Here is a 23,311-nt window from a genome sequence, read left to right on the forward strand (position 1 = left end):
TCAAAAACTGGTAAGATCCAGGGAACTGGCAACCAAAAGACAACAAGTGCCCAAATGAAGAAACACTTTTAATAAACAAAGGCAATATTTCATACTATTATTACTGCTCTCTTTTCCTTCTGTGGGTAAACACTGTCCCTGATTTATAGGTCTGGAACCATAGTCAGTACAATGAAATTAAGCAAGAATAATATGCCAGATTAAAAAACCCAAACCCAATTTTATGAACTCAATATGTAGCAGCTGCACTGTCAACATAAATATTTATTCTCTCAGAGGCCATGGAGGCAAGGTCATCTACCCCACAAGGGATGCTTGCCTTGATGAGTACATACACATCAACTCAGCAAGTGTAGATCAGTAGAGGTTATTTATAGGGATAACTTCTTGAAAAATTAGTAGAAAAAGAATTTCTCTTGTGACATTTACTAGCATGGTACCAATTTAATATTCCATAATTTAATAGAGACTAACATCTCTATTAAAATTGAAGGAGGTAACATTTTATATTTACCTCTTATGCTTTTAATATTATTAACCATATGTATTACTTTGAATTTCCGACAAATATATTAGTCCTTAATAATAAAAATTCAATTAGAGTATACTGCAATGACTCTTTTTTTTTTTTTTTTTTTTGAGACAGGGTCTCGCTCTGTCACCAGGAGCCAGGCTGGAGTGCAGTGGCGCGATCTCAGTTCACTGCAACCTCTGCCTCCTGGGTTCAAGCAATTCTCCTGCCTCAGCCTCCTGGTTAGCTGGGACTACAACTACCAGGCCCACCACGCCCAGCTAATTATTTTTGTATTTTCAGTAGAGACAGGGTTTCATCATGTTGGCCAGGATGGTCTCGATCTCTTGACCTCATGATCCACCTGCCTTGGCCTCCCAAAGTGCTGGGATTACAGGCTTGAGCCAATGCGCCTGGCCTACAATGACTCTTACATATTTAAAGTTTTCTCCCTGGGCTGGGCACTGTGGTTCACACCTGTAATCCCAACACTTGGGGAGACTGAGGCGGATGGATCACCTGATATCAGGAGTTTGAGCCCAGCCTGACCAACGTGGTGAAACCCTGTCTCTACTAAAAATATAAAAATTAGCCAGGCATGGCGGTGGACACCTGTAATCCCAGCTACTTGGGAGGCTGAGGCGGAAGAATTGCTTTAACCCAGGAGGCGAAGGTTGCAGTGAACCAAGATTACACCACTGCACTCCAGACTGGGCAACAAGAGCAAAACTGCGTCTAAAAAAAAAAAAAAAAAAGAAAAAAAATTTTCTATCTGAAACATAGTCACATTTGTGAAAATGTTCTCAGATTTAAAACATCAGACGGTGCTGATAGGAAGTTCAAGGTGTTGGAGTTTAATAAAATAATCAAGCAAATGGAACAAGTAAATGAAAACTCTGGTAGGTATGTTAGGGTCAATTTGTGTGAAAGTTTTCACTCAAAATGCCTTGACAGTTTCAGTAATTTAAAAAATTGATTTTTCTTTTTCAAGAGGTTGAGAAGAAGAGTCAAATGTATATTTTGGAAGTCTTGCCCAATAACCTATTAAAGAGAACATTCTGCATAAAATTTTCTACAGAAGCAGCCCGTAACAATGGTTGCTTCTGGTGAAGAGATCTGGTGGCTGGGGCACGGGAGGGTGAGAAGCATACTTTTCGACATATGCCCTGTTGTACTTTTTGAACTTTGTACCACATGTATGTATTACCTCATTTCAATAAGTTAAATAATTTCTTTAAAATAAAAATAATAACAACAACAAATTAGCCAGGTGTGGTAGCATGTGCCTTTAGTCCCAGCTGCTAAGGAGGCTAAGGTGGGAGGATCTTTTGGACCCAGGAGGTCAAGGCTACAGCGAGCTGTGATCACACCACTGTGCTACAGCGTGGGTGACAGAGACTGCCTCAAACAAACAAAATCCTTATTTTGGATGATGGGTTGTGTTATGACTAATTTTTTAAAGTACCATTGTCTGAATTTGTCCAGTTAGCTTTATAGGCATTATTAAAAGTGGACAGTTTTGAGGAAATAGGAACTGAGGATACAAAAACACCCAACTGTGAAAAACTCCTACTGTAGTTCAATCAGTTTGGAACTAGGTACAAAATGTCCAAATGATCTCAGCTATTTAAAAGGCCAACAAATCCACAAATCGGAAATATTTATTTTGAAATCAGCTTTGGTAGAACCTCTTTCGGCAAAGCATTTCTGTTTTGATCTATGAAACTTAGCATCTTTCCCTAATAATCTCTTCTTCACTACAGAAAGAGTCAAAGCCTTAAAGCTTGATGACAAGGACTTTTCTATTTCCACTCTCACCGTTACAAATTATACAAAGATATGTTACACTGGGAATAAATGTTCTCCCACATAAAGAGGAAATAAGCTGTATAATCTGGTCTATATTATTTTAATTCCACAGAAAATGGTTCTTAATCGCTTGGTAGATCCCTATTGGATTATAATGAAAGCTAATAATATATTAATTATTATTGTGTGCATCCATTAATATGAGTCCATGAATATATGGATGCACACATATGTGTCCATTATATATGTGACAATTTGATATATGTATGCACACATATAAAAGGTGCACACATATGTATACAATGTGCACATGCATACAAAAATTTCAAAAATGTCAAAAAAATTAAAAATGTCAAAAATGTCAAAGCTGGTCCTTGAACTACTCAGGGCTCAAGAATCCCAGATAAAAAGCACCTGTTGTGAATCATCCCTCTTTTCTGAGCCTCTACATCCACACTTACCTGCCAATGGACTAAATGAATTATTACTAAAAGACAAAAAGCTCAGATTCAGCCTAATCCTAAATTTTTCCAAAACAAACTAATAGCTCTTTTCATTCAAAAGTTTCTATCACTGAACTCTTAATACTTAAACTGTCTTCTTCGGACTAAGCTGGTAATAATTTACCACTAAAGAGTGAATCTACTTAAAAAGATAAGAACAGTTTCTGGTACATAGTTGCTGGTCACTAAAATTCATCTACTATCATTAGTCATGTATTATTCACATACAGAGACCCACCTTGCAAATGTAAAATCCAAATGACCACGATGTTTTCGAATCAGATCTGGCCCTCAGCCAGTTCATACCTGAGATGCTTCACGTGAATGAGCTCTGGGGCTCACCTTCCTTCTACATGAGATCAGAGAAGACTTCTCCAAGTGCTGGGGTAACACACGCATGAAAAAGAGTGATGTGGAGTGTTTATGCTGTGACCCAAGGACCTGGGCCTGACAGCCGCAATGAGCTCTTGCCACGCCAGCATCAGCAGAACCCCCGCTGAAAGTGGGAGGCCCTGACTGAGAAAGACCTGCAGGCCTCTATCTAGTCTGGGAGAAACTAAATGGACTCCCTAAGTGTGTCTAGTTGCCTCTAGATCAGGTTTTTGTTGTTGTTGTTGTTTGTTTTTGTTTTTTGAGATGGAGTCTTGCTCTGTCACCCAGGCTAGAGTGCAGTGGCAGGATCTCAGCTCACTGTAATCTCTGCCTCCCAGGTTCAAGCAATTCTCCTGCCTCAGCCTCCCGAGTATCTGAAATTACTGCACCTGGCTAATTTTTGTATTTTTAGTAGAGATGGGGTTTCACTGTGTTGCCCAGGCTGGTCTCAAACTCCTGACCTCATGATCCACTTTGCCTCAGCCTCCCAAAGTGCTGGAATTACAGGCATGAGCCACCGTGCTTAGCCAGGATCAGTTCTGAAACAACATATAGTCTCTTGCTCCAGGGCCTCTCAGCCCCAGGCCCTCATAGCCCAGGTCTTCTGGCCTTTTGGGAGGGGCCGCAGCACTCTGGCCTCCACCTTCCCTGAATCAGCAATCGGAAATGTTGTGCTCCTGATCCCTCTTCCCTGAGCTGATCTCAGGTTCAACATCAACCTGTCTTTCCTAGAGTCACTTTCTCTTTGATCATCTGGATCATTATCTCCTTGGGAGGAAACTCAGCCTCCTTGCAGCCTTTCCTTCACAGAAAGATCTGAATTCAAAAATAAACTGCTGAAAGGTAACACATGTGTAAAGGGCTGCCATGATTCCCTCCTGATGTGATTCACCTGAACTGGAGGTGTCATCTTGAAGACATGGGAGGAGGCGGCACTTAAGCTGGGACTTGGGGTAGATAGAGAAGAAAGGTGACTGTAGGCAAAGAACCCCTACAGCAAAGAGACCAGGAAGACCCAGGGAGGAGCGGTAGTTAGTGGGTCTGACGTTGAAGTCAACTAGAGGATGTTTCACCAACAATTTACATGTTGATATCATACATGTTTCTGCACCAAGAGAGCAAGCAAGCACATAGGAGCTGGGAGATGGGTCAGGAGGAGCCAAAGAATGTCAAAACCCTGTTCTGTTCTCAAGAAAGTCCAGGAGGCTCCAAAGGGCTTCTCCTTCCACAACAAGAACCTGAGGATAAGTGAAGATTGTCCCTCACACTGGGGGGTTATGACTGCTCCTCTGTGTGAAGATATGACACATCAGAAAGACTTGTATCTTTGCCTGTGTCTGGTGGCATCATCCTGACTGTCACATTTCTGTTGTCCTTACAAATACAACGCCCATGGAGTGAGGGACTTGCTCTGGAAACCCTTTTCACTTTCCTTGGCAATCACTTTCTCTATTCCTTCTACCTCTAGTTCCTGTGTGCACCTCTGTTGTGCCTTTTATCTCATTTTAATATTTATTTTCTTATATTTATCTTCATTAGATTGCAAGGTCTTTGAGGGCCGTAAGTTACTCATTTTTGCATCCCCAGTGTCTAGCATCATAACTGGCATTTAGTGAATGCTTGACTGATTCTTGCAGATATGACTGAGGTCGATAAAGAACGTGTACATCAATTGTTAGAGGCACTACAACTAGAAAAGGATGTAGGGCCAGATTTAGAATGCTGAGCATGCCAGGACAGCTAGTTTGAACCTTATGCGTTGGGCAGCAGCAAGAGTTGAGTTAGATGTCTGAGCACCTGGAGTGAGGGATTTGAACCCCTGCTGTCTATGCATCCATCCATTACCACCACCTACATTTACTGGGTGCATTCTTGGAGCTAGGGGATTGATTACATTATATCATTTCTTCCCCTCAGCAACATTTATGGTAGGGTTATTTTGATCCCCGTTTCACAAATGAGGGAAGAGATTTAGGGATATTATGTACCTTGCCTGAGGACACAGAGCTGGCAAGAAGCAAGGCTAGTACTGCCTCTGTGTCCTGGTCAATTCCAGTCCATAGTCTTTAAGCTCTGTACTGCCTCGCTTATGCTGATAAGCCTTCAGGACAGAGAAGGGAGGTCACTGTGAATGGTGGGTTGAAATTGACAAGGAAGAGGCAAATGTAAATATATGACTGACTATAAAGGGAGGCCAACTAGGACAAGGAGAAGCAGAGAGAGAGCCAACCTGAAATACTGAAGGGTAAAGTCTGAGGTTTCAGATCTAGGTGAGTCTGGAGAAAGGGCTTGGATAAGGGAGAAGAAAATATAAAGTAACAAGCAGAAAGCAAGAAAGAGAATTCAGGGGAGATGAATTCCCAACTGTGCTAAAATGTATTAATGTCTCTAAAAATGGATTAACAGAGCCAGGACTCAGCTATTTAGAGTATTATATACATGCTTGCAACTGTTATTATCAGGAATTCACTGACGGCTTTTAATTTATTAATTTTCATTTAGTAATTATCACTTTATTAATAAGGTACAATTTGCTATGTATGATGAAACTTTTTGGTAAGGAAGGAAAGAAAATGTTGACAGAGGGTGTGTGACTAGCACTACAGTTTTCAGAGAACTAAAACACTAACATTTTAAAACACTATTTAAAAACTTGGCCGGGCGCGGTGGCTCAAGCCTGTAATCCCAGCACTTTGGGAGGCTGAGGCGGGTGGATCACGAGGTCAAGGGATCAAGACCATCCTGGTCAACATGGTGAAACCCCGTCTCTACTAAAAATACAAAAAATTAGCTGGGCATGGTGGCGCGTGCCTGTAATCCCAGCTATTCAGGAGGCTGAGGCAGGAGAATTGCCTGAACCCAGGAGGCGGAGGTTGCGGTGAGCCGAGATCGCGCCATTGCACTCCAGCCTGGGTAACAAGAGTGAAACCCCGTCTCAAAACAAACAAACAAACAAACAAAAAACTTGATACTCTTTTTTTTTGTGACAGGGTCTTGCTCTGTCACCCAGGCTGGAGTGCAGTGGCATCATCATGGCTCACCGCAGCTTCAACCTCCCAAAGCTTATACGATCCTCCCACCTCAGCCTCCCAGGGCTACAAGCATGTGCTACCACGCTGGGCTAATTTTGTGTGTGTGTATCTTGTAGACATGGGGTTTCACCATGTTGTCCAGGCTGATCTCAAACTCCTACACTCAAGCAATCTGCTTGCATTGCCCTCCCAAAGTGCTGGGATTACAGGCGTGAACCACTGAGTGCAGCTTTATAACTATTTAAAAAGTAAATAGCTGTCAAAGTGTTGTTCACGAAGTGGTGTATGTCCCTGGGAGTAGGTGTATTTCTTACTACACACAACATCTGAGCATTTTACTTCATTACCCCATTTTTAAGTTCTGTGTGCTTTTAATGGGAATTGTATATAATGAAAGTTACTATAGAGCTTTTTTTCCTATTTTAGAATATTTGCGTTTGACAATTCTATAAACTTTAAACAAAGCTAAGCATAGGCAAAAACATCCCCCAAACAGATAAACTAAAACCCACAACAAATAGCCAAGGCCTAAAAATGAAAAAGCGTTTCACTAAAACTCATTGGTAAGAGCTTCAGTACTTTCTCCAGAGCTATTAAAGAGGTACACATGGTATCAGACAGCAGAAAAGAGAAGGCAGTTATGGATGCACGCGAAAAAAGAGAATTCGCTTCTCTAACTTCAGAAAAGATCACAATTCTACTGGATGGCTTCACCCAGACCAAAGCCTAGAGCATGTTTGGGGGAGGACGTGGCATAGAGGCAAAGGAAAGCAAAGGACCAGAGCCTTCCACAATCAAATCACCAACAGCTAGAGGAGTGGAAGGGATGATCATAGATCATGGTGCAAATATCCAGAAGAGAAATCTTCACAAAATTTTGTTAAGGATCATAAAATGAGGTTTACATAGAGGTTATAGAAAACAATTAGAGGCAAGGTATGGATTTGTAAGAATATTTAATAAATTTCTGAAGCAAATGAGAGAAGCAACAAAAAATTTTTAAGACTCCAGTCAATTCATGCAGCCAACACCATTGGGTAAAACACATTATTACTTACATCATGTTGTTTTCTAAATCCACTATAAATGAAGGTAAGATAATATCTTGATAAAATTACTTCTAATTTTTTAAAATCATGAAATAGGATTATGGTAGATTTAATGAATTTAAAATGTATGTACATTAAATATTACGACACATGAAAAGTAAACAGACCACAATTAAGTATTTGCAGAAATTGTAACAGAGGGTTAATGTCTCCAAAGCATTCACATAAACTGGTAAATAAATTCCAATGTATTTAATACATATGAATAACATGTCCCAAAAGAGGACACATTACATTGGGTATTTATAATCAGTAAAGAAATGATAAGAAAACCTCAAACATCCCAGTAATCAAAGAAACACAATTGCAATAGCAAGGCTTATTTATCTGGACACACATAGAGACAGTCACTGACTTATGACGGGTCAACTTAGAATTTTTCAGCTTTACAATGGTGCAAAAGCAGTAAGTATTCAGTAGAAACTATACTTCAAGTAGCCATGCAACCATTCTGGTTTTCACTTTTCGTACAGTATTCAATGTTTCAACACTCTATTATAAAATAGACTTTGTGTTAGATGATTTTGCCAACTGGAGGCTAACTAAGTGTTCTTAGCACATTTAAGGTGGGCTGGCTAAGCTATGGTGTTCAGTAGGCTAGGTGTATTGAATACATTACTGATATGATATTTTCAGCTTACAATGGGTTTATCGAGATGCATCCCAATCGTAAGCCGAGGAGCATCTGTATATATAATGGTCATGCTGGCCAAGGCCAGAAGCAATGAGCATGCTCAAATACTGTTGGTGGCAGAATAAAAGCTACTGAAAATAAATGTGATCATATTTATCAAGAGTCATAAAAGTTTTCATAGTCTTCAAACTACTGATTCTTTTCCTGGGAATGTATTGTAGGTAAGTAATTCTTACAGTATAGTCCAGGGATAGTTAAGAACTCCCATGATTCTTAGGAGGTCCATGAACTCAGAACTTCCTTCACAATAACAGTAAGATATTATCTGTCTTCTTTACTCTCATTCTCTCATAGGTGTACAGTGAAGTTTCCCAGGAGCTACAAATTGTGAAATGACACAATTGCTCAGGCTTTAAGAGAAGGTGCATTTGTGGGATGGGGGAATTTGTGGATGATCTTGCACCTTATTCTCACTCTTTTAATAACCATCCCACATAGGCAACCCCTAATTCATATGGCCTTGAACAAACCCCACAGATTCTGACTCTAAAGTACTGATTGCCATTATTAAATAAATCTGCCAGAAACTCCAATTTGAAAGTAGAATATCTGTAGGACAGAAAGAAAAATTACACTAGGAAATTCAACGCAGCCTTGTAAGGAACAAACATATTATTCAATGTATGTTTAGTACAGGGAAAGGACGCCTGCCAGGTGTATCTTAGCACAGGGCAAGGACGCCTGCCAGATGTATTCAGAAGTAAGCACAAAGGGGCATCGTTAATTACCAAAGTCCACTGCTAAAGGGGTTCTCAGCCCTGGCTGTCCAGAGAGTCATCTGAGGAGCTTTCAGAAGCTACTGATGAGGCTCCATCTTCTAAACATTTTGGCTTCATCAGTCTATCAAAAGCCCGGGCATGGAAATCTTTTTAAAAGCTTCCCAGATATTTCTAACATGAAAACAGATTTAAGAACTACAACAATAAATGATGAAAGATACCAGAAAGTTCTTCTTCCCTTCCAAATAATATATTTTGACACAATATGAACTACTATCCTATATTTCATTCTTTCCATTCACACAATTTGTGGCCCTCCCTTCTTTAATCTGCAAACCAAAAAGGGAGGGGGACATAGATTTTTCAACTCATAAGTCACATAAGAATCAATCAACATTAACTTTGATCACTCCTGTCCACAAGGCGGGATTTAAATAAAGTTATCTCTATTTTACAATAAGTGGCCTAGGAAGCTGGAGAGCTTTGCAGAATGTCATCCAGCAAAGTTGGGTTAACCAAGAATAGACCGGAGTCTCAGGCCAGACCATTCAACCACATCAACCACCTTTGGAAAGTCTGTCTTGCATTTATTGGTTTGGGCTAGACAGCTGAAAACATTGAGGCCAATGAGATCAAACAGGGGCAAGACCTGCAGGAATTCGGAGAAGCCAACTTAGTGACAGGATTTTCTGCTGCTTCTTCCTCCATGTCAAATACTCTGCCCCAGTGACTGCCCTAACCTCTCACAGCAGCTCAGAGACGACTCAGGAGTGGAATTTGGCCCCACGAGAGCAGGAAAGTCCCATGACCACAGGGCTTTCTACACATAAAGAGCTTAACAGTATCTCCCAGGACACACCACGAGTTCCTTCTGAAAGTCTCAAGTTATTAAAGCTTTCCCAACCAGAACTGTCTTTGCCTGGGGGAACCCGTTAAACTCCAGAGCGGATTTCTCCAGATGATGGCTGAACAACAAAAAACAAACCCAGGCATTTGGAAACACAACACGTGACAGGCTGAGTTCTCATCACGCCTGCCCAGGGGCCCAGCAAAGGAGAAGAAGCCAGAGTGCCACACAACACAACCACGGAGTGTGGGCTGAGTCCCTCGGGACAAGGCTGCCTCAAATGCTATCATTTGGTTAACTGTCCCCAATCCTTTAGGGATGCTGAAAAACAGCCTTGCTACCCACATAATTCAGAAGCAGCTCTCTTTGTCCTTGGATGAAATGAGACCCTGGGTGGAAACGGATCTCTCCCTGCTCTGCCCCATCCTTCAGCACGCTGTATGTTTCTTATTTTTCAGTTTGTCTCATATGTGTGTCTACAATTGTCTTCTCCACTAGATTGTAAACCACAGAAAGGCAGACACGGTACATTTCGCACCTCTACCTGATGGGAAACAAGTATGTTTGCTGAATATGACAGAAGCTTCTTAGAGATGAAATGTTTAACATGACATCAGTTACTCTTTAGTGGAGCAGCTATTGAGAAGGGCAGGCTTCTCAGCAGCTTAGCTGAGTGAGTGAGGGGGCCCAGTGTAAGAGAACGGTGCAGGGGAGAGGGTAGGGGTGAGGTGTCAACAGAGTCCTGGCTAGTGCACAGCCAAGGGAAGCATTTCAGAACTATTTTAACAGCAGCTCCTCAAAGACCTGAGTATTCACTCTACACTCCTGAATGAACACTCAAAGAAGCGCCAGCTCAGGGAAAGCAACATTGGTTATAGCACCCTGCCGGCAGGCCCACCGTACAGCATCTGAGTGTTCCTGGCATCTGCCAGCCAAGCCTTGATTTGCTCAAACCCCCAATCATCTTTTGAGAAATAGTGGAGTCCCCGCTTGGGGAGCAGGTAGAACTCTTAGTTATCAATAATGTAACAGAATGCCTATAAACACCAAGGACTTCATTGAGTCTGAGAGCTACAGGCAAAATACCTTCCAGGGGTTCAGAGCGTGAAGTATCATCACCCACAATCTGTTTCTTTGAACAAAATTCATTTTTAATATATGCCATTCAAATATATCACTAGAAAAATACATGTATGTAATTTCACTGTGATAAATGTTACTCTGCCTAGTTATGAACAACTGCCTTTATTTATCTTCTAGAAACATATTTAAGATCATCAGGCTAAATAAACATGCTTCACTAACAGAAAGATGAGCAGCCAGTCACCTCCTGCCCCCACACACACCACAAACAAAGATGAAATCAAATTATGTCCCTGCCATGGTACATATTCAGGTCTGGTGGAACATAATTAGGAAAGCCAGAGATGTTTTTGAGCATAATTCCAAAATGCAAACAGTAATATGTAGTATCTCCCCGCTCTCCCCCCTCACTAAAAAATAAAAAGATCCATTCTGACCTTGTAGAGCATACGTCCTTCTTTTTCTGTCTCTCAAAGTTCTCAAACATCCAGTGAATTTCTATCCTTTATTTGATCAGCAAAATGTACCTTCATTGCCGTTCATTCCCTGTTCATGTCTACTACTGAGTGGATCTCCGTCCACAGAGAGGAAGCGGGTGCTGATGGTTCTCCAGGAAAGCTCAGGCAGTCTAAGGCAATAAGAAAACACTTCCTTTTTTTTTTTTTTTTAACTTTAGTTAGCTCCTAATAACTTCACTCCCTTCCTCTCTGGATTTGAATCATTTTGCAACTCCATGGAAAAGCGTGAAGACAGGAATGAGACCCTGGTGCAGCCATAAGTCCAAGTCATCGGAGCAGGCTTCCGCTTGGTTTAAAAGAATCAGAACTGTGAGGAGAGAGACAAGAGAACCGGCCAACAGGATGTGTGTGGCTGGAGTTCCTGGCATGAAGTCCTGGCTTTCATGTTTATTTTTGGATGTATTTTTCTTAGCCCTTTGATGCAAATTTCTGGCCTGAGAAGTAACCCTACAGTACAAGCTCCAAAGTTGCCAAAAGTAAGCTCGGGCTCCTGACTTGGGAGAATGCAAGCCCCTTGGCTCTGACGCTCCGGTTCCTCCTCAGGTGAGGGTGTAGGTCTCAGCTCCTATGCATTATCAGGCAGGCGAGGGGCTGCCTGTCTGCAGGTGGGCCGAGCAATCCTAACTCAATACCTAAGCCCATTAAACAACCACCTGAAAAGCCTACCATTAATGCAAAAGTGAAACAACCTGAAATCGTTAGCATGGCGGATAAAGCCATGCAATCTACCCAGAGAACTTCTGAGATATCTGTGTTCTGAGATACTAATTTTTAAGTATTTGGCTTTCATTTTTCTGACAGCTATAGACAGATAGAAATATCAAGCCTATTGGAGCAAGAGCAGGTGTCCCTGGAAGGCATATTATTCTAATAGCGTTTTTAAAGCACCTCAGCAAAGACTAAGCTGTGGTTGTTTCAAACAACTCTTACTCTGTGATGTGAAAGATTATTAATGGAGAAAAGATTTTCCCCTATTTACTCTAAAAAAGTCAGTAAATAGAAGTAACTACAAAGCTTTTCAGTTCCACAACTGCCAACATATCTGGTAGAATCTTATAGAAAAAGAAACATTCTGAAAATTAGGGAATAGAGAAGGTCATAAACATATTTCTTTGACAGCATTCATTATTCTTATCAATAGCCCTGTTTACTACTTACTTTCTTAAGACAGAAACATGCACTTTCTTATTTTTACCATTCAGTTTTATGTCTCATAAAGCATGAAATACATTTTCAGTCAGTTAACAATGTTTGCTGAGGCCACAGACACATTTGAGGAGTAAATCTACTGTGCCAATCATTATATCCAAGCAACAGCTCTCCATGACATGTTTTGCCCTGGTTGGAATAAAATCACAATAGTATGTCAAGAGGCTTCCGGATAACAATCACAGCTAAGAAACCACCTTTAATGTGGCATGGGTCAGACAATAAATTTAAAACATTTGCTTTTATTTTTTAAATGGCTCTGTAATTTTATTATTGTCTTTAATTTTTTAAGAACATATTCATAAATATGTGTTATTATTTTGAATATGCTCAAGCATGGCTCATGGTAACAGGGAAATTTTTCCAGAATGGTGTGTTCATGCAATTGAACTATGGATAAACAGGTGGTACCCACTAGTTCAAGGACCTCTCAGAAGCGTTTTTTATGGATTTAACCAAGAGCGCCTCTCTAATCTACTTTCCTGAACACACTGGACTCATCACATCATTCAATTTCATGTATTTGAAATATTCCATGTAAAATGTCAAACCATGTCACAAACCTGAAATCATCCTCATACAAACATAACATCAGACAGAAAGCCAAGAAGAAAACCCAACAAAATTCTCACTGTTCTTGTTCTAGCCATTGGAAACCCTCTTGTACTATCTGTGCCGAACAGAAATTCATGGACTTGGACAATAGATCAGTTTTGTATTTATTCCAAGAGCTACTATCCATCATAAAATACCCATAATCTTAGATCGACTATTAATATAATAACTGCTTTAAACTCCCAAACTTACAGTTAACTGCTTTGCCATTTAACTTCCTCACTGAGGGTGGAAAATGCCACTAGTGTCAAAGAGTTGAAATTGTAAATTATAATCTTCTCAACAACTAAAAGTGGTATTCTAAGACTTTTACATTCATTTTCTTCTGTATGTAAATCAGAAACATACTGTCTCCAATATTTATCTCCCCCCACCTCTGCCTCCCTCCTGAAATGTTACTGGAAAATGAGATGTTTTATACCTTGGTTAATATTTTTTAAGTTCTAACATCAAAGTGGTGTAAATGGAAAGAGACATTATTCAGCAACTCTGAATAAACTTAATGTAATTCATTTAAGCTAAGAAAATATGAACTGACTTTAAGATAGAGCAACCAAGCACGCTCAGATCTGGCCATAAATTGGCAACTGAAGCGGAAAGAGAGAAGGAAAGCAAGTCATTCTCCTTAGGAGAGATGCAGGGTACAAGAAGAAAAAAAAAGCACTAAGTTGATACCGTAGTTATACCTTAGGAAATATTTATTTTATTTGATATATTTGTAGACACTATTGAGGAAATGCTTCTGATCACATTTATGATGATAACTTTAAAACTATTATGAATGCTGCCTATTTGACTTACAGCAGAATAGACAATATAAAGCAAGAGGTATTGGGGATGGAATTAAATAGGATTTCAAAACCTTATGTACGGTTTTCTGAGGGCATACCTGTGGAAGCCTAGGAAACTTGCCATTGACCTGGAAAAGAAAAGGAATTCCCTAGCTTTGTGTTACCATTGAAGTCCCAAGTGTAAGCTACAGAGTATTTGCTCAGCCTATGAAAGGACTGCTTTTTGACTGTGCTACCTGTTAGTGATTAGGGTCCATAATTTTCAGTTAGAAGCAACTCAGAATCCTGATGGGAGTGTTCTAGCCTGCGGGCCCTGTAAATGACATTAAGAGTACCTACAAGGAGACAAAGCCCAACATAAAAGCATCTGCCATGAAGTGAGCCCACCAGGACATTCTGCCAAAGTAAACACTCAAATGAGATGAACGTGCACATCGAGATCCATGATTCAGGGTCTCTAATTTTTACTATTTGGAACTTGTCACCGAACACTGAACTCTGAGCACTTTATCTCCCCAACAGTGGAGGCCTTATCCAGTTGACTTTGTTACTGCTTTCTTTTTATATTTGCATGACGTATATTTTAGTTTTAGGTTTTTTTCTCTCTTTTTTAAAAATTTCAATAGGTTTTGGGGGAACAGGTGGCATTTGGTTACATGAATAAGTTCTTTGGTGCTGACTTCCGAGATTTTGATTCATCGATCACTCAAGCAGTGCACACTGTACCCAATGCGTAGTCTTTTATTCCTCACCCCTCTCTCCCCTTTCCCCTGAGTCCCCAAAGTCCATTGTGTCATTCTTATGCCTCTGCATCCTCATACTTTAGCTCCCACTTATGAGTGAGAACATACAATGTTTGGTTTTCTATTCCTGAGTTACTTCACTTAGGATAATGGTCTCCAGTCCCATCCAGGTTGCTGTGAATGCCATGATTTTGCTCCTTTTTATGGCTGGGTAGTATTCCATGGTGTATATATATATATACGCATACATATATATGCACATATATATATATACACATATATGTATATGTGTTTATATATAGTCACAATTTCTTTATCCACTCATTGACTGATAAGCATTTTAGCTGGTTCTGTATTTTTGCAATTGTGAATTGTGCTGTTATAAACATGCATGTGCAACTATCTTTTTTTGTATAATGACTTCTTTTCCTCTGGGCAGATACTCAGAGTTGGGATTGCTGGATTCAATGTTAATTCTACTTTTGTTCTTTACGGAATCTCCACGCTGTTTTCCAAAGTGGTTGTACTAGTTTACATTCCCACCATCCGAGGGCTTCTTTCAGCCCTCTTACAGTTCAGTGATGAACTGCCTGACTCCTGAAGCTGTTAATACATAATTCTTTCCTTTTGATATTTGGCTGATCAATCTGACTTAGGCTTCAGCTCACAGTATGAGCTTGGGTTTAAATTTTACTAACAGATACCATTTACCAGAACAAGGATGGCTGAATTTTACTAACCCTATTATCTGACACATCAAGGAATAGGCATTCTGGTTATCAAATATTTTGCAAGCAGATTAGTGCTATATATGCCATGTATAGATCACCAGTATTCAAATCATACACATAAAGTTATTTAATGATAGTGATATATTATACTCTGACATTATATTATTTTTAATTTCCATTTCCTCTGAGTGGAATAGAAGCCCTATCCTGAAAGCAGGAACATACATATTTGTGTGTATGTACAAACATACAAACATCTGAGTACATACACATACATATACCTAACACATGGGAGATATTCTGTATATTATGAATGATTAGACAATAAACAGAATTCAATCTTTTTTATTCAGAAGGCACTTCAGAATTGTATAACTTTTTAGGATTATCATGTACTGTATGCGCACAAGTGTGCCCATTAATGAAGTCCTGATTAACAGATTGCTAGGTAATGGGGTTTACTGCATTTTAAGTTTAGACAATTCAAACATTGATTGAGCATCTAATTCACACTCGACACTTAGTTGCATGAACAGCCAAATAAAATGAAATATCTGACTAATCTCTTACTCACTATGAGATTTCAGTCCCCACCCTGTAAACGAGGTCAGACTAAAAAGTATCCATTCTTTTCAACTCCAAATGGCTCTCTGAATGTTATCCCCAGTACGCTTAAGCCACTGGCAAGGGAGATCACAAATTATGCTGTGAGGTTACAGGGGAAGAGTTGGACCCACTGAACCGCAAAACATGTGGCAAGGTTTTAGATAGCAAGGACAGCCCTCCATATCAATGTCCCTATTTAATATTTTTCCCCTAAGGGAAAGATCTGTGAAAAACAGTCCTAAAATGTACTCTGGTGCAACTTAACCAAGAGATCGAACTTAACATCAACAGAGCAATCAGACATTATGATCCTCCTGATATCCTCAACATCACTTTTCACATTTTCTTGCCAAAAATGTTTGACTTGATCTAATCAAGCCTTTAGCCTAATTTCCATTTACAGAAAACCCTGGAATAGAGGTGCAAAAAAGATACCATGAAAAAAACAATCAGACAAATCTTGAATTTGGGACAAACTGGCCTGGTCTTTTTAACAAGTCAATGCTATGATGTGACAGGAGGGACTGAGAGAGAGAAGGGAGAGGGGAAGAGAGAGACAGACAGACAGATATAACAATCAAATGTAATATGTGGCTCTTTATTACAGCCCGATTTGAAAGAAAAAAAGTTATGAAAGATATTTATGAGACATTTAAGGACATTTGAAATATAGACTCAGTATTAGATAATATTAAGATATTATTAGTTTTATAGGTGAGATAATTGTATTAGCATATATAACAGAATGTTCTAAGTTTTTTTAGGTATATGCTGAATATTTAGGGTGAAATGTTATATGTCTATCATTTACATTAAAGTAATTCACCAAAAAACAAATAAAGCTGAAGCAAATATGGCTCTATGTGAACAATTGCCAAATTCAGTGGGGGAGAATGGGTATTCATTGTACTATTCTTTTTGATTTTCTGTCTGTTTGAAATTTTTTTAAATAATAAGTTTGTTTTCATGTTCACAGGTAGCATCCTCTTAGAAACTTCCTTCACAGCACTAAGGGCTCCTAATTAAAATAAATTTTAAAAATATTTCCGCAAACCATCCTCTCTCAGCAATTTGAGTAATTCATCACAGACAAAAGTGGTTATAATGACACACATCACAGTTAGAAATCATTTTTGTTCTGAAAACCAGTTTTGCAAACTCCCCTTTTGAAAAAGACTTTTCAGTTTACCTTTTAAAATGAAAGATCCAAAAAGTGGCTTATTTGCCTCAAACTCGGTCCCTTTTAATTGACAGAAAATCTCTCCACATACACCTCATGCAAACCTACTTTCGATTTTCCTTCCTAAAACTAGCTTTTGTCTCTGAACTTTACAGAACAGTTGGAGCTCTTTAATATTTTCTAAGAGAAATATTTCAAACAAGCAACCTCACAATTTATTCGCTACTACCAAGAATAAAAGTAACAGGTTTCACCACCAAGGCCTTCCAAGGCTTTGCATGACTTTTAAGGCAAAGCTCACTCATTCACCTGCAGGTTGGCTCCCTTAATGCATCTGCCATTTGTTTGGCTCTGGAGGAAACGATTTGATTACACAAAATTCTTTTTAGATCAAGTTAAAAATCTTAGCCACACTGGGACCAGTGGTGAAGCCTGCAGCTTGATGGGTTACCACTTGGACATACTGAGCTAAGGACAAAGACAAGGAGCAGGTTAAAATCAGAAGCTTAAAGAACTGAAAAGAATGAGCTTAAAAGATGCAAGACTTAGCTGGGCCCTTATAAGTGCTCTATTTGCCATGACTGCATATAAGATGATTTATTTTTCATATTTCTTGTAAATGAGTACAATACCCTAAGGGGTGCTGGTAAGCACCAGTAAATGCAAAAGCCACTAGGACCAGTTGCATCCATCCACTGCTGTGCCACCTATGCATTTTGAAGTTGGCAAGTAACCAGACATCTTTATGTGCCTCCATTTCTCATATCTTATTATAGGGCACATCATTTTTAAAAGCATTTAAATGAAACAGATGTTAACCCCATTCATTCCACTTTCCCAGGGAACATGTCAATGATGATTTTTAAAATGCAAAAGAAAATGTCAAAGTATTTTGTTCCCTGGTTAAGAATACATTTGTGGAAAAGGAGGGAGAAAATACATAAAACACTCTATGGTCATTCAAGAAATAATTATAAGGTATGTCAAGCTACAGAAAATTGAGCAAGCACTAAATTAAACCCAAAAAAAAAAAAAGATGTCTTGTGTCAAAATGGCTTTTTCACTCACTCATTTCAAAAACAAGTTTTGAAAATTAAATTCCATCTACCAGCTCGGAACAGAACACATTAAGGCTTGACTGTAATGCCATTATCCATGTGGCAGCTCCTTTCCTTTTCTGAAACCGCATTAATTGACAAAGAAGCCTTAGGGCTCACCTCCCATAGTGCCTTGAAGTCCTTCTGCTCGATGCGGAGCAGTTCGCTGCTCTCCCTGGTAACGATGGTTGCATGGCGGGGTGTGTTGTCCAGAATGGACTCTCCAAAGGCTGTCCCAATTCCCAGGGTACAGATGGTCACTGCATCCTGAGAATCCCAAAAACTGGTCATTAGAAAATTAAACATCTAATGGATAGGTGTTTTCTTTCCTTTAACTGAAGTATAATTTGTACAAAGTAAAACACCCAATGTAATTGTATAGTTCAACAAGTCTTGACAAATATATACACTGATGTATTTACCACCCAAATCAAGGCAGAACATTTCTATCACCCCCAAAAGTCCCCTTGTGCCCCTCTCCAGGCAAGGACCCTTTCTCAAAGATAATCACTTGTTCTGATTTCTGCCTGTTTTAGAACTTCATGTAAAAGAAGTCAGATGATATACTCCTGTTTGTGCCTGGCTTCGTTTTTGCAAAGCATGTCTGTATGATTCATCCATGTTGTGGCATGGATCCATAGGTTCTTCCTTTCATTCATGAGTAGTTTCCCATAATGTTGGTGTGCGTCAATTTGCTTATCATCCTCCTACTGGTGGACATTTGGGTTGTTTCTGGTTTGAGGAAATTATGAATAAGGCTGCCAGCAGTAATCTTATCTTTTCACATAACTACTATCTGTTTTCAGAAAAGAGGAGAAATCTATTCAAGCTGAGCTCAATTGTTTTTTTCTTTTAAGTTAGAGAGTGCAGTTACAATATTTGTTTATTTTTATTTTTTTCTCAATATTTTATTGTGAAAACTTTCAAACATGAAAAAATTAAAAAGACTATTAAAGCAAATACCTGTATACTGTATACCCACTACCTATATTAATCCATTAATATTGTGCTTTATTTAGCTTTTTACATGTCTATCCATCCATTGATTCATCTTACTTTCATTTTTTATACACTGTGTAGGAAACTGTCAATAATATTTAAATATGAAACTAGCACTGTGTTAACAAGATGAGGAAACTGAGGGTCAGAATGGTGGATCCACACAGCCCTACTTCACATGTTGATAAGTAGTGTGGCCAGATTCTAACCAAATCTAACTATAAGATTATAAGATTTTTGTATCATGCTGCCTCCTGCAGCCACAGCAGAGTAAAAACAGCATCTGATGAAATACAGTGCCACTAGCTTATAAAATGTCATGAATCAATGATTTAAAAGTTTCTTAAGGTGTACCAAAAAAAAAAAAAAAAACTAATTTCCTCTCTGCATGCAACACTGGTGATAATGTTTGGATTTAATCCTAACTAGTTTCAAATAATGCTAATAGCCACTCAAAATCACCTGGACATTAATTTTGCAAGGCATTATAAACTAAGGGAGACACACAAGGGTAATCCTCTGAGTTAGAAAGCCCAGTTTTCCTTTCATGCATCTAATATACGATAATAGGCAAATGTTATTAAGATCAAGTTAGTGACTCTGTAATCACATAACTAAGACAAATGCCCATAAGAATCCAGTTCCTTGAACCATAGCAAATTGCTTCTGCACAGATATTACCATACAAAATTATGTTCAGGAAAATAAAATCAGTAATATCTCAGAAAAGAATAAAAGATCAGGGAAGAAGTTAAGAAAAACCTGCTAATAAATTTCCCAAAAAGGCAAGTGCAAACAAATTCACTCAGAAAAATATCCCCAGAACTGAAATATCAGTAGTCAAAGAGTTAGGTCTCAATGAGCAGTTTTTAAATGCTAGTAAAAACACAAGATAGAATATGATAAATCACAGACTTTCACAATTCTCTGGAATAGTAGGTTCCCTGAAGTTCCCACTAGCCTATTTCATTTTTCTATCACCTGAACCCTTCAGAAGAATTCTTTTGCCTCATTTGTACTTTCCAGCATGTCTTAAAAACCTGAAATGGAACCTAAGTAATACCTTTAACGTCATCTACATATTTTACATATATATGGTTATTTGTGAAGTATAATGCAAAAGAACTAGGAAGCTCTCGGTTGTTCCTGAGCTACCTGTACAGTTCGTGGATGGATCAGTCTTCTTTCACACCTTCTATCCCCAACACAAGTAGTCTGTCACTAGTACACAGAGAAATAACAGACGCTGGGAAGCACACATGAGCCTGTCTTTTTGCCAATAAACAACTTTTGGAATAAAGACACAAGACTGGATTTGTTCTTGGATTTTCCCAGGAGATTTCAACCTGACTCATGCCTGATCACATACAACAAAGCTTAATCACAGTAGTGCTTCCAACTGCACTCCTTGGCATATTTCTGTCGGGACTGCCTCTGTAAGGGGATAATCATGCCAGTGAGTACCCAGCTGCAGTCATTGGCTCAAACACTCTGGGCTCATTACAGGAATCAGTTTTTCTGCCAGAATTGAGTGTGGGATCAGTCCTTTCTAGATAGCCTCTTTCGCACTTGGTCCACTCAAATTTAAGGACAGGGAGTCACACATTACAAGATATGATCCTAAAATTAGGCCTGGAAAACCTCACCTGAAAGGAGTATTGTTTGCAAGTTCAAACTTTACTTTCAGCAGATTTGAAGTATTTTTTAGGACAAATTTACTTAGAAATCTGAACGAATTTGGGAGGTATGGTTGGGCACTGGGATAACTGGGCACAGAGAAATAGAAGGCGGCCAAGAAGAACACTTTCACCCTAAAGATGATTCACTGTCTTTACAGTCCATGGGTGCTAGCCCTTATTTACGTCTAAATCACAGGCAGGGCCTTGCAATGTGCTGACAGAGTAATTTTCAAATAAAGAAATTGACATCCAAATATTCTCTCACTTAGCAGAACCAATATATGTTGTTCAGCATGTATGCTAAAAGGCAGGGTAAGGGTGGACAGGATGAATGTGAGTGGATGTAGAAGAAGTGCTCTTCCTTTGGTCCACACTAACGTCTAACCAGATCTCCATGGGTCAGGATCCCAAGCCTGAAACCCTGTAGATGGGCTTAATGCCTGCCTTTGCCTGCTGCAGAAAGTGTCTGTTTCTGGATGTAACATTACCATTTCTTTTAAGCTTACACAGGCTGCTTATGTCTCAATACTTATTTAATAGGGAGTATTCAAAAGAACACTTTTATTAATTTTCTGCTCATTTGCAGATTAATGTTCAGTGAGGGCATCTGAAAGAAGATGTTTACAGTAACACAGAGACTGAAAAAAGCAATCAGCACCTATGCAGGGAACATGAAATAATAATAGTGAAGGAATGTCCTATTTTGTGGTAAGATGGCAATTTGTTTGGAGAACTTTCAAAAGGAAAGTGAAGATTTAAAAGCCTGACTTCAATATATGATGGTGGTTTAGCAGATGCTGCTGGAGCCCTGCCAGATTCCCCACTCACCTCTGAGGTCATCTGTAGCTTTCTGAATGGCTCTGTGCAGTGTGCCACCTCCAGCATCTGCACCCTCGCTCTGCCTGAGGGCAGAGTGCTAGGCAGCTAATGCCTTTCAGGGGCAACCATTACCATGACAGTGGTGGGACATGAGAGTGGGAATATCAACACCCTCGCTTCCTTCCAATTCACCGTTTCTTAGCGGGTCCCCTGAAGGAGTAAGCCCAGTTGCCCACAGTGGAAACGCTCTTAGTAGAACACTTCAATTGGCTTTCCTTCCTTCTGTTAGTGGCTTTCCCACTCTGTTATCATATTCTGAGATCACCTCCAAAAAAAAACCACTTGTAGCCAAACCCTTGTCTCCAAGTCAGCTTCTGGGGAAACCCAAAACAAGGGGATAGGTTAGCCAAGATGGCTGTGGGTCCTAAATGGCATTGAGACCTCTGGGGAGGTACTGGACCAAACCAGCATTCCCAGAGAGACTTCTATATTCAGGACAGAGGCGAGAGTGCCACTTACCACTTGCATCATACACATTTTAAGTGCAGTACGTTTTGGGTGACATATGGGAAGACTTTATTCTGTTAGGAAAACATACTGTGTTACCTGAGATCGATTCTACTAGATTACAAGGGCTGATGGGAACACACACGCAAAATTATCTCTGGCATATCACTGACATGCCACCTGGCTTTTTCCTCCAATCTGATCCAGCTATGTCATCTCTCAGTCCACTGGATCACTCCTTTTCCTCCTTCTAAAACACAGTCCTCCTTACTTAATTATCCACTCACCCTTAGTCCCATTGTGCAGCAGTGTGCATGTTGGTCTGCATGTGTGTGAGCAGGAACTGGGCCACGCGCTGGCCAGGTGTCTCAACTACGATGCCTCGTTGATTCCTCACAACAGGTGAATGAGATAATGCTTTACATAGTGCCTGATTCAAAACAAATGCTTAATAAATTGTAGACACTCTTATTAACACAATCCAGCAATATCAGTAGTACTATGGCTGTTTTATAGGTTGAGCAAAATCAGGCTCAAAGTATTCAGTGACTTGCCCAAGATGATGGCTAGTAAGTGTAAGAGCTGAGACTAGAAACTAGTCAGTCTATTGATCTACCCACATACCTCTTAGATTGTCCTAGGAAGTATAAGTACCTCTTGACCAAGGTTCAGTTGGAAAGTCAGTTAAGGTACCAATTTAATTCGCATTGATTCTTATTTCAGTCAGCCAATCTTTGTATTTATTGAATACCAAATAAGTCCAAATCATTAGGAAAATATAAAACCCCATCTGTAAAAAATTAAAAATAAATAGTCAGGCATGGTGGCATTTGCCTGTGGTCTCAGCTACTCAGGAGGGTGAGGCAGGAGGATCCCTTAATTCTAGGAGCTCAAAGTTATGGTGAGCTATGGTCATACTATTGCACTCCAGCCTGGGAGACACAGCAATACTTTGTCCCTAAAACAAATAAAATAAAATAAAATCGGTATTTCTGCTTTTCCCACTCTGATCCTGGGCCCCAGTTCTAATAACTAAGTTCAGATACTGGTTGGAGAAACTGAGTTTCTGTCTTGCAGAGTCTCTGCCTTGATAACCTGCTGGGTACCCCAATTTTTCTCAAAGTGACAGTATCCTGTC

The 23,311-nt window shown here is 39.5% G+C and overlaps 1 protein-coding gene across 2 annotated transcripts in view; it reads right to left on the reverse strand.

Annotated features, from left to right (window-relative positions):
* Nucleotides 1-23,311, reverse strand: part of RAPGEF4 (Rap guanine nucleotide exchange factor 4) — a 322,973-nt gene that overhangs the window by 226,732 nt on the left and 72,930 nt on the right. For both annotated transcript variants that reach the window (XM_032292934.1, XM_032292936.1), the window contains exon 4: nucleotides 18,290-18,436. In XM_032292934.1, coding sequence (XP_032148825.1) covers nucleotides 18,290-18,436 — 147 coding nt within the window. The remainder of the gene's footprint in view (nucleotides 1-18,289; nucleotides 18,437-23,311) is intronic.

Source organism: Sapajus apella, unplaced genomic scaffold, assembly GCF_009761245.1.
Source record: "Sapajus apella isolate SASKATOON/1434 unplaced genomic scaffold, GSC_monkey_1.0 scaffold28, whole genome shotgun sequence".
NCBI classification, from domain to species: domain Eukaryota; kingdom Metazoa; phylum Chordata; class Mammalia; order Primates; family Cebidae; genus Sapajus; species Sapajus apella.